The following is an 11,866-nucleotide window of genomic DNA, read 5'->3' as shown; positions in this document are numbered from 1 at the left end:
TAACCATGTCGGTCAGAAGGGGGCGCGGGGAGCAGGGGAGGCGTTATTCTCCATGCCTAACGTTTTTTCAGGGCCCTCAGTTCCCAGAACAAAACATTTTCACTGATATGGATTCTGAAGCAAGCCTGTCTGGTTTCTTAATGATGAGTCATCATCATCAACATCTTTATTCAGTCAATATTGACCATGAAGGCACAATAACATCACATACAGAGATTTCACACTACAATAAATTCGTAATAAAATATCACATTTAAACTAAAAATATTTGCCCTCCTTAAAATAATAAATTTAATTACTACAAATTGCCCTACAGAGTTGATCATACCTAAATTTCGCATTGCCTATAGGAACCCCTTAATGCCAACCACATCTATACTAAGCAATCAAGGGGAACCAGTCAAAAACACGGATCTCAATCCATATTTCTTCCTAATGATTAGTCAAAGAGCTCAGCTATGCCACAACATAGTGCCAGATACTGCAACTACTGTAATTTCTCTTTTCCTGGATTTTTTTTTTTTTACTTCAAAACAATTGTTTGTGCAGAAAGTTTTGACCTGGCCCCAGAAAAACTTTGAACTTGCCAGAGTGAAATTTTAAAATACAAATACAAAGATGGCTCTGCTCCACCTCTACCTGAAGCCAAATAGTCAAGCATCCTACTCTTCACATCTGCCAGCGCCGTTTAAGGGTAGGTGTATCGGTGGAGTGGTCAAATGTAAGACACCGTGAGCGATTTTTTCGCTTTGTGAAAGAAACTAGACTTCAAGTTGTGCCTTTGCATGTTTCATCTGAACAATCTCTTTATACTTGTTTCAAATGTAGGTTTTAAAATCCATTATCACTAAAAACATAGCTCTCCTGTTTGACTTCTGGTATTGTATTGAATGTGTAACCAAAATGAATTGTGTGTATGCTATTACAGCGTTAGCGCATTACTCCACTTTATAACTGAGACAGATGTTTACAAGTAAGAACAGGTTTTTTGGGAATTAATTTGTTCTTTTTCCTTAACCTTGTGGGTGGTCCTGCCCCTGCGGTGTAATGTGCAGGTCAGAGTTAACAGTAAGGAACAGTAGATTTACTCTAGACCGCTTTAAAATCAGAATTTTCTCTAAGTATTGATGAATGTATTACTCCTAAGTCCTGAGTTTCTCTTCGTGCAGCTTCTCGGTACCTGCTACTAAGTGTAGGGACCAGGAAAGGCTTCCCATATCTTTTGATTTCACATAATTTCACTGCTGGTTCACAAGAGCTCAGTGAATGCTCTGGAATTTCAGGTGTACCTTCTAGGAACCCATGGTTTTTGGGATAGGTGAGCAACGCACTGAGTATTATCATCAGCCCGCGTAACTAAAATTTATTGTGAGTGAACTTTTAAGGTTTTCCTTTGTAAGACCTGGACAACTACATAGAGTGGACTAAAATACCAAATATAACGAGTCTTCTCTTATGAAATATTTGTAAAAAATCAGTCAATGAGGGGTGTCTCCAAGTCGCGCAACTAGCAGTCGGCTTTGCGCTGCAGACCCGCGTCCACACCGGGGTCATTGCGTACTCAACTTGACGTAACTTTGCAATCAAGACCCACGTGATATAGAGGTTCACCACCGAAATGCACTTAGGCAACAGTTTTAAATCATTCTGGAAGTATTTGTTTACAAATAAAACTAAGCGAATAAAACCAAATGAGTTGGGTTACCAAAGATTATGAATATTTTATGAATTAATTACCACTGCAAGGTGGACTAATAACTTTGCAACAAGAGACGCAGCTCATTAATTTGTGCTTTTGAATCCGAAAGAGAAAGCAAGCTTAAGGCTTCCTGTGTGCATGCAAAAGGGGGAAAGGATCTTATTTGTTGATGAACTAAGAGTGTGCACTTAGAAGGACTCTAATTTTGATTAAACCCTCAAATGATGAAAGAAGTCCATCTTACTGAACACACAGGTGTGTGCTAGGATTGCTGGGCATGAACCTTGGGAAGTTCCTTCTCTTTCCCTACTGGACCCTATTTCAAAAGCAGATGAATTTTGCCCTGGAATATAGTCTGATCTGTTTTTTCATCTACAGGAAAGTGCAACACAAAAACCTGGTGCGACTTCTGGGCGTGATCCTGCACAACGGGCTGTATATTGTGATGGAATACATGAGTAAGGTGAGAGCGGTGGGCTGGGGCGCGAGGGGAGGGTGGGGATGGGACACCAAGGCATCAGCAAGTGTGAGTTGGTGCAAGGGAGATTGTAGGTGTACTAAGCCTCCTTGAGTTTGTAAGAGAGTCCCTGCCATACTGGGCATTCAAGTGCAGAAGAGAGATTCTGTCTGAGGAAGGGAGAGCTGGCTGTCTGTCCATTATGACATCTTCACAGAGCTGAGCCACTGAAAGTAGAGGAGACTTTAAAAGATATTCATATCTGACAGATCTTAGCAGATGTGTGTCTGAAGGCATTACAGAGATCACAGCTGGACTAGGCGAATGAAGGGATAACAGGGATCAAATCAGACCTGGGTGTCTGAGAGTATAAGACGAATCTGAACAGAAGTGGGCGTCTGACCGAATAAGAGAGATATTAGCAGAACTGGTTGTTTTAGGGTACACGTGGGATCTTCACAGAACCGAGTATCTGAGGATATAATAGGGGATCCTAGCAGAACTCTGTATCTAAGGGTATAAGAGAGGTAAAAGCAGACTGAGGCGTTGCAGTATGTAAGAGTGATAGAAACAGCACTGGGTGTTGCAGTATATAAGAAGGGAGCTTAGCATTAGATTACATTTCAGACTATAAGAGTCCTCTTAGCATAACTGGGCATTGCACTCTTTAAGATGTATTTTGGCATAATCTAGGCATTCAGGGGTATAGGAGGGATGAACAATAGTTACTTACCTGTAATCTGTGGTTCTCCAGTATTGGTGTCTTTCATAGATTCACATGCCTGAATCATTCCCCGTCGTCGGAGTGGGAGTCCCACGGTACATAAAAAAGCAATAAAATGCTATAAATATATAGTAATACCAATAGAAATGAACCAGGAAGTAAAACAGCCAATGGTACAGTAGGCAAAAACTTCCCATCTATGACTATCATAGTCATTTTGTATAGTCCAAACTACAGCCAATCAGGCGCCAGCACCCACCAGAATGTTCTCCCCAGAGGCTCAGGCTCTCAGATTTTCTCGCAAGGAGTGAAGGTAAACCATAATAGCCTAGAAAGCCTCTGAGGGGAGGTGGGCGGGTTGCATGTGAATCTATGAAAGACACCAATACTGGAGAACCACAGATTACAGGTAAGTAACTATTGTTCTTCTCCAGTATTAGGGGTGTCTTTCATAGATTCACATGCCTGAATCAGAGTAGCTAGCAGTACATATCTTTGCTGAACAGACGCTCATAACACCCAGCTTGTCAGCTAGTAATGCAAATAACAATGCAAAGTGAATAAACACATATCATATAAAGCATAACATAATGCAATCAAGAAAATATGTGAAAACATAACATAAGAAGCGTCTGACAGCAGAAAACAAGGAGGTGGGAAACAGAGGCTCACCTTAATGAAACAGATTCCGTAGAACAGCTCGACCCACAGAAGTATCAGCCTCGCTGATGGACTCTAGACAGTAATGTCTGGTAAAGGTATGGCGACTCGCCCAAGTCGCCGCCTTGCAGATCTGCTGAAGTGGGACTCCAGCGAATAAGGCCGTAGATGAGGAGACTGCTCTTGTAGAGTGCGCTCTGGGCGCAGATGGTAAAGGTCTCCCAGCCTGTGCATGGCAAAAGGCAATGGCAGCAGATATCCATCTTGCAATAGTCTGTTTTGATACTGCCTGCCCTTTACGAATCGCACCGTAGGTAATGAACAACTGGTCAGAGGTGCGTACAGCAGAAGTTCTTTGTAGATAGAATTTAAGACATCTTCTAATGTCAAGCGAGTGTAAAGCTCTTTCCGCAGGAGTTTGCGGGTCTGGAAAAAATGACTTAAGAACAACAGGTTCGTTCAGATGAAAATCCGAAGGTACTTTAGGAATGTATTTGGGATTTGTGCGAAGTATGACAGAATCGCTAGTGAATTGGAGGAAAGGATGATGAACAGTGAAAGCTTGGATATCACTAACTCTCTTGGCGGATGTTAAGGCTAAAAGCAGTGATACCTTCCACGAAAGATACTTCAAGTCAGCTCGATGGATGGGCTCAAATGGGTGACGCATGAGTTGACCCAGGACCACATTCAGATGCCACAAAGGAGGTGGACGACGTACTGGAGGGAACATTCTAAAGAGGCCTTTAAAGAACTGTTGGATAATTCTTGATGAATACAGAGAATTGGACCCATCCTGTCGATATCTGGATATTGCAGCCAGAAATACCTTCAAAGTAGCATGGGACAGACCTGTTCGTGCCAACTGCAAGAAAAAAGGAAGAATTTCCTCAGGCTTTGCCAAAAAGGGGTGAACACCTGCTGAACGGCACCAGATACAGAAACGTTTCCATTTGAGACTGTAAGTCTTGATGGTTGCGGGTGCTCTAGCTTTGGCCAACACCTCTTTACAGTCTGCTGGGATGTTCAAGTGTGCAAACTCATGGTGTTCAGGAGCCAAGCCGCTAATCTCAGCGATGCTGGGTCCGGATGGAAGACTTGACCTTCCTGAACACTGAGCAAGTTCGGGATTGGATGTAACTGAATTGGTTTGCTCTCTGATAGTAGGAGGAGCTCCGTAAACCAATACTGGCGCGGCCATCTGGGCGCGATCAGGATCAGTCGGCAAGGTTCCTTCCTCATCTTCCGCAGAACCTTGGGGACTAACGGAATCGGTGGGAAAGCGTACGCAAACCTCATGGACCAATCGAGGGAGAATGCATTCCCCAGAGAATTCTTGTGGGGGTGCCAGCTGGCGAAGCTCAGGCATTTGCTGTTGGTACTTGTCGCAAATAGGTCCAGGTCTGGCCAACCCCACTGATGAAAGATGTGGTCCACTGTGTTCTGGTGAAGCTCCCATTCGTGGTAGGTGATTGTTGTCCTGCTGAGTGCATCCGCAAGGACGTTTTCCGTTCCCGGAACATGCACCGCATGCAACTGTACATTGTGGTGAAGAGCCCATGTCCATAATTCCTGCGCCTCTTGAGACAGGAGAAGAGATCGAGTTCCTCCCTGTTTGTTGACGTAGTGCATACTTGTTGTGTTGTCTGTTCTTATCAACACATTGGTGTTCTGAATGATGGCACAAAACGCCTTGAGGGCAAGAAAAATGGCTCTCAGTTCCAAACGATTGATGTGCCACAGTTTCTGTTGCACAGTCCATTTGCCACTGATCGTGAGGCCTTGCAGATGAGCCCCCCAGCCCTCGAGGGATGCATCTGTAGTGATGGTGAGACTTGGTGGTTCTTGAAGGAACGCATGACCCTGACTGAGATGACACCTCTGTGTCCACCACAGAAGAGACTCCTTCATGAGTGGTGTGATTTGAATGAGGTCCTCGAAAGTGCCTGAAACCTGTTGCCACTGCAGGGCTAGTTCCTCCTGCAGCGGCCTCATTTGAAGCCGGCAATTTGGAAGTAATGGAATACAAGCCGATGCCATCCCCAGAAAGGATTTGTATAGTCGGACAGAAACTGACTTTCTTTGCATGAGATCTTGTGCTAGCCGACTTATCTTCATTTGTCTCTCCTTGGAGACGAAAGCTTTGCATTTGTGAGTGTCCAACATTGCTCCTAAGAATGCTATTCTTTGAGACGATTGCATTTGGGATTTGGAGAAATTTATTGTCAGGCCTAGAGACTGAAACAGGTGGAGACACTGGTGAAGGTGACGTTGAACAGTGCCATGAGAATTGGCCTTTATAAGGCAATCGTCCAGATATGGGAAAATTTGTATTCCCTCCAGCCGGAGGTGCGCAGCTACTGGAGCTAAAACCTTCGTAAAAACTCTTGGAGCTGACCGTAGTCCAAAAGGAAGGACTTTGAATTGGTAGTCCCTGCCAGCCACCCTGAAGCGAAGGAATTTCCTGTGGCGAGGTAGGATGGGGATGTGGAAATATGCATCTTGGAGGTCTAGGGTGACCATGCAATCTCCTGCTGTTAGAAGATGCAAAATTTCTTGAAGAGAGAGCATCCGGAACGTCAATTTCCTTAGATATTTGTTTAATGCACGAAGATCGAGGATCGGGCGCCACTCCCCGTTCTTCTTTCTGATCAGGAAGAACCTGGAGTAAAATCCTAGTCCTCTCATCCTCTGAGGAACGCTCTCGATAGCTCCTTTTTGTATCATCATTTTGATTTGGGTAAGCAGCTCCTTCAGGTGAGCTGGAGGCGGGCCCTTTGGCGGTACATTTGGGGGAAATTTTTCGAATTCTAGGGCATGGCCCCTGGCGACAATATCCAGGACCCATTTGTCCGTTGTTATCGACTGCCAATTGGAGTAAAATTTGGAGATTCTTCCGCCAAGTCTTTTGAGAGGGTGGAAAGACGGTGGTGGCAGGTGAAAAATATCATTGTCGCTTGTCCTTGCCGCGGTAGGTAGCCTTACCCCTGTTTGGGGTGTATTGAGATCTTTTCTGCCCATAAGACTGGTAGCGCTGATTTTGGTAGCGCTGATTACCCTGACGGTATGAGGATTGTTGATGTTGTTGCTGGTATCCACCTCTATTGAAGGACGTTCCTCGTCCTCTCGCTCCTCGAAAGGGCGGCTTGTGAAATTGTAGAGTGCCTAAGGATTTGGCCGTTTCGGTATCCTTCTTGATAGTCTGTAAGGCCTCCTCTACCTTGGGGCCGAATAAATATTCGCCATCAAATGGCATGTCTAGAACTCGGTTTTGTACTTCCTGTCTGAAGGCAGTGGAACGTAACCACCCCTGTCTACGGAGAACCGCAGCCCCTGCTAATTGGCGAAAACCTGTAGATGCCATATCAACAGCTGAATCAATTATCTCTTCAGAGGTCCTTTGACCTTCATTGAGAATCTGGAGTGCCTCCGCCTTGGATGGCTCAGGGAGTAGATCGATAAATGGTGAGATGTCAGACCACATTTGACGGTCGTAACGACCTAAGATGGCTAATGCGTTGGCAGCACGGACAGTCGTTGCAGCCATGGTGGAAACTCGTTTTCCTATTGAGTCTAGGCGTCTGCCATCTCTATCCGGCGGCGCCGTAACTGCAGAGGACGGATTTCTGGCCCTTTTCTGAATATTTCTTATCAATTCTTGGCAAGACTGGAGGAATGGAAGCCGGCGTTGACATCACCTTAACACCTTCCTTCCAGATGAATTCCACAATGGGTATTGTCCTAATTTGTCGTCTGGGCTGATCTTTAAAATCGTAAAGGAAACATTCTTGTTGAGTATGCTCCATTTTCATATGAAAACGTGCGGTTGCACGCTCCATCAGCAAGTGAAAATTTGCTACATCAACAGGAGGGGAGGCCGACGCAGTCTGAGGAGATGTTGAAGGAGATTGGACCTGATAGTCCTCCCACTCCGATAAATCATCCACTTCTCCTTCTTCCCGTTGGTCGTCATCTTCCGAGGATTGCGGGTCCTCTTCGTGAGCAGGTTGTGGGTGCGAAGGTGGGCACACCGATGGGAGCACGGGAGGAGGCGTTTCCGAAATTGGAGTTGCTTGTCCAGAACCTGCCGATTCCGAAGGTGGAAACCTCCGATAGTAATCGTCCAGCATAAATTGTAAGTTGGATATTAAATCCAAAGGCACTTGAGCAACAGGGGTAGTGACAGGCATCGATACGTCAGCAGGAGAGTGAGGATCCTCATATTCATCATCTTGAAGTTTAATATGTAACTCCGATGGACTAGTGGCTTGTCCAAAAGTATTCTGGACCATCTCATTGTCACTGTCAGAATCCAGTAGTTGGTCTGGGACTTCAGAGGACACCTTGTGAGGTGAAACACGCAGGGGTGAAAGCCTCATTACAGTGTTGCGCAGTTGTTCTGCTGCTTGGCGTGGTGTTAAAAACACCGTCGACGGAGACCACACCTGTAGTGCCGTGCATGAGGATAACTGCGGCGTCGTCGGAGGGTTAACTTCCGATGGATTTGTCGTCGACGGATCACCTCTCGTCGACGGGACACTTTTCGGCAACGAAATAGTCGTCGTCGACGGGACACTCGTCGTCGACGGGAGACCTTTCGTCGACGGGACACTCGTCGTCGACGGGACAGTTTTCGTCGACGGGACACCCATCGTCGACGGGACACTCTTCGTCGACGGGACACTCTTCGTCGACGGGACACTCTTCGTCGACGGGACACTCTTCGTCGACGGGACACCCTTCGTCGACGGGACACCCTTCGTCGACGGGACACTCCTCGTCGACGGGACCGTCTTCGTGGACGAGTCACTCCTCGTCGACGGTGTTATTTTCGTCGACGGCGTAGAGCCTGACGACGAGCTCGTCGACGGAGTCTTTTTCGTCGGCGGTAAAGCCTTTAAAGGCGTCGACGACGAGGCGTCGACGACGGACGTCGACGAAATAGGCCTCACAGAAACAAAAACCATCGTTGGAGATGCCGTAGACGAGGACATAACCATACTAGGTTTAGGAGATGAAAATGTTACCGTAGATGTCACTGAAGTCGTCGTTCTCGTCGACGAGGAAGCTGAAGAAGACTTCACAGGAGGCGGAGATGAATTCTGTGGTAACATCCTGTCAGAAGATAGGGGAAGCTTGAGTTTTTTCCCCTTTGAGGAAGCAGAAGCGCCTTCCATGCCCCTGGAGGTGGGGACAGCCTGAGAAGTGGAAGGTTGATCCAGTCCTTTAGCAGGTGGTTGTTTTTTAGGCAGTTTAGCCTTGGAAGATGACATTCCCTCAGGCGCAGATCTCTTCCTGGAGGCTGAAGTGGAAGCAGAGGTGACACTGCCTACTTCAGAAACAGGATTAGAAGAATCCTTTAGCCTCTTCAACCACAGCAGTAAACGACCCTCTCTATCTCTGAGAGTCTTCTGAGGCATGGTTCTGCAGATATTACAATCAGAGGCCTGGTGGTCTGGGTAGAGACAATAGATACACTTTTTGTGTGGATCCTTCTCAAAAAGCCGAGGCTTACCACAGCAGTCACAGGCTCTGAAGAGAGATTTCTTTGAAGACATCCTGAAGAGAAGACACAGATGAAGTTAGAAGTTAGAAAAACTGAGCAGAGCTCAGGGAGACTCCCTTCACACGACGTGCGGTAGAAAATCTGAGAGCCTGAGCCTCTGGGGAGAACATTCTGGTGGGTGCTGGCGCCTGATTGGCTGTAGTTTGGACTATACAAAATGACTATGATAGTCATAGATGGGAAGTTTTTGCCTACTGTACCATTGGCTGTTTTACTTCCTGGTTCATTTCTATTGGTATTACTATATATTTATAGCATTTTATTGCTTTTTTATGTACCGTGGGACTCCCACTCCGACGACGGGGAATGATTCAGGCATGTGAATCTATGAAAGACACCCCTAATACTGGAGAACTTAGCATAACTGGGTGCTGCTGAGTACATGAGGGATATTAGCCGAACTGGCTGTTTCAGAGTATAAGCGGGATCATAGCAGATATAGGTGTTGAGGGTATAAGAGGTATCTAAGCATACCTGGGTCTTTCAGAGTATAAGAGCTATCTCAGCAAAACTGTGTGTTGTAGGTATATAAGAGGGATTATAGCAGAACCGGGTGTTGCAGAATATAAGAGGGACTTTAGCAGAACTGGGTGTTGCAGTGTATAGAAGATCTATCTTGGCCTAACTCTTATAAGAGAGGTATTAGCATAATTCAGTGTTGCAGAGTGTAAGAGGCTTCGTAGCAGAACTGGGTGTTGCAGGGTATAGCATAACTCGGTACTTCCAAGCATAAGAGGATCTTAGCAGAAGTTGGTGTTTCAGATTGTAAGAAGTTATGGGAGTTTGAGGGTATAAGAGGGTTCTTAGCATAACAAGTGTTTCAAATTATTGGGGGCATCTTATCAAAACTGGGTGTTCGGGGTATAAGAGGGTACTTAGCAGAAGTGGGTGTTGCTGTATATAAGAGAGGTCTTAGCAGACTGGATATCACAGGGTAAGATAGGGGTTCCTAGCAGAACTCTGAGGGCATATGATGGATCAGAAGAACAAGGTGCCTGAGGGTGTTTGGCAGAAATGAGCAGTTCTTGCCTCTGATAGCATTCGAGGGATCTTAACACAACTAGGTATGTAAGGAGCTATGACCCTTTGACTGCAATACGTGTGTGAACATGTTAAGAGATCCTGTGTGAGCGGGTAAGGGAAATTTGAGAAAATTAAGCAGCTGCATGAGAGATTTCAGCAGAGCCGGGCATCCAAGAGTACGCACGACGCTGGTAGATCTGACTATCTGAGGTTGTAAACGACATCTAGCCAGACCTGGATGTGCGACGGTCAGAGAGCATAGCTCAGGTGGAATTGTGAGGGAGACCCATGGAGGGCAGAGTGGCACAGTCAAAGGATCTTCAAATGAAGCAGTTCCTGGCACCCAAGTATTTGCTCAAGATCTAGCTGAATTGGCCGTAAATGTCTTCCAAATCTACCTGATGGGACAGGAGTGACTTTCAAGACTCCCTGAAGTGGGTCCAAACATTGAGAATGACACAGGTCCCTTTGTTCCGCAGGAGAACTGATGCACCTTTTATGAATTTTAACAGTAAAAATCCAAGAATTGACTATATGGCTAGATTACTGCACACTCACCAGCAAGAACCAACCCACACATGGTCACAGTAATGCTTGCTGCAGCATGTGGCGTACCCAGGAAATGAGCTTTGTATAGGGGGCACTTATCAGCAGACATCACCTGAGACCCCTGCCTACACCGTCACCCTAAGGTACTAATATGGCCCCCTCTCCTCCATTCCTAACTCCTACTCTTTTTTATCCTTGCATCGCTCACAGGGAAACCTGGTGAACTTCCTGCGGACTCGCGGGCGCTCTGTGATACACAACAGGCAGCTCCTGGAGTTTTCACTGTGAGTATTTTTAATTTTCCAGCTCCTTTGAGAAGTCTCCTCTCCTCTTCAGTCTCCCCTCTGCACACTTGAAATGATGAAAAAAGTTTTAATGCATCACACTTTCCGACATCTTATTGTGCTGCTTATGTGTGTGATGCACTGACTGTGGAGTGTTCAGTCAAACCCGGTACAACAGAATATATGATTGCTGGGGTATAGGGCTTGTCTGAAGAGAGCCATGTCATGTGCAGTATGCAAAGAATGGCCTGTCTACCAGACCTTCTTAGACCATAAGATCATGGAAAGGTCATTTTGTGTTGCCATTTTAGAAATCACATCTCTCTTCCATGTCTACTGCTTAATGCGGTTCCCATAACGATGGATCCGCAGATGTTACCAGCCTGTGGCGCCTCTTGCTAGCCACCCATTTGTGTCTGATCTCAACAGGGCAAGGTACCAATAAGTCCTAGGCGAGTCAAGAAAATCTTGGAAGGCAAGGTCCAGTGAGAGAAGCTAGGCGGAGTTGAGAGAATTAGACGCCAAACTCCCTGACTGTCATGTATGGTGGCAGTGGCCACCCATGTGCAGTGTTTATGAGATGAGAATTAGTTTAATTCCCTGATGAAAAGACCTCCATCAGAAACCCCAATTGCAAGATAATTATGTGCAGATGTTCTTGGAAAATGCCTTAATAATCCTGCTGTCCCGAAAACATCACACCCTATATCGGCTCTTAGGATTGATCCTTTGTCCCACTCAAAACACTCAACAACCTCCTATTTTCTGGTGAGCTGAAAACTGCAATAAAGTCAACATGGCTCTTACTGCCAACTTTACTCTATGTTCCTGCCTCTGTCTTAAGAAACTCTGAGACCAGGGGTGGTAAGGACATTGCTACTGGTACCTGTAGTGACCTGCTGGA

At 45.9% G+C, this 11,866-nt stretch overlaps 1 protein-coding gene across 2 annotated transcripts in view; it reads left to right on the top strand.

Annotated features, from left to right (window-relative positions):
- The window catches only part of MATK (megakaryocyte-associated tyrosine kinase), a 108,717-nt gene that overhangs the window by 78,002 nt on the left and 18,849 nt on the right, over positions 1-11,866 (top strand). For both annotated transcript variants that reach the window (XM_078668449.1, XM_078668450.1), the window contains exons 9-10: positions 2,078-2,162; positions 10,889-10,962. In XM_078668449.1, the coding sequence (XP_078524575.1) occupies positions 2,078-2,162; positions 10,889-10,962 (159 nt within the window). The remainder of the gene's footprint in view (positions 1-2,077; positions 2,163-10,888; positions 10,963-11,866) is intronic.

The sequence above is a fragment of the Lissotriton helveticus genome, chromosome 12 (assembly GCF_964261635.1).
Source record: "Lissotriton helveticus chromosome 12, aLisHel1.1, whole genome shotgun sequence".
NCBI classification, from domain to species: domain Eukaryota; kingdom Metazoa; phylum Chordata; class Amphibia; order Caudata; family Salamandridae; genus Lissotriton; species Lissotriton helveticus.
Note: the sequence above shows the minus strand (reverse complement) of the source record. Positions and strands in the feature narration are given on the sequence as shown.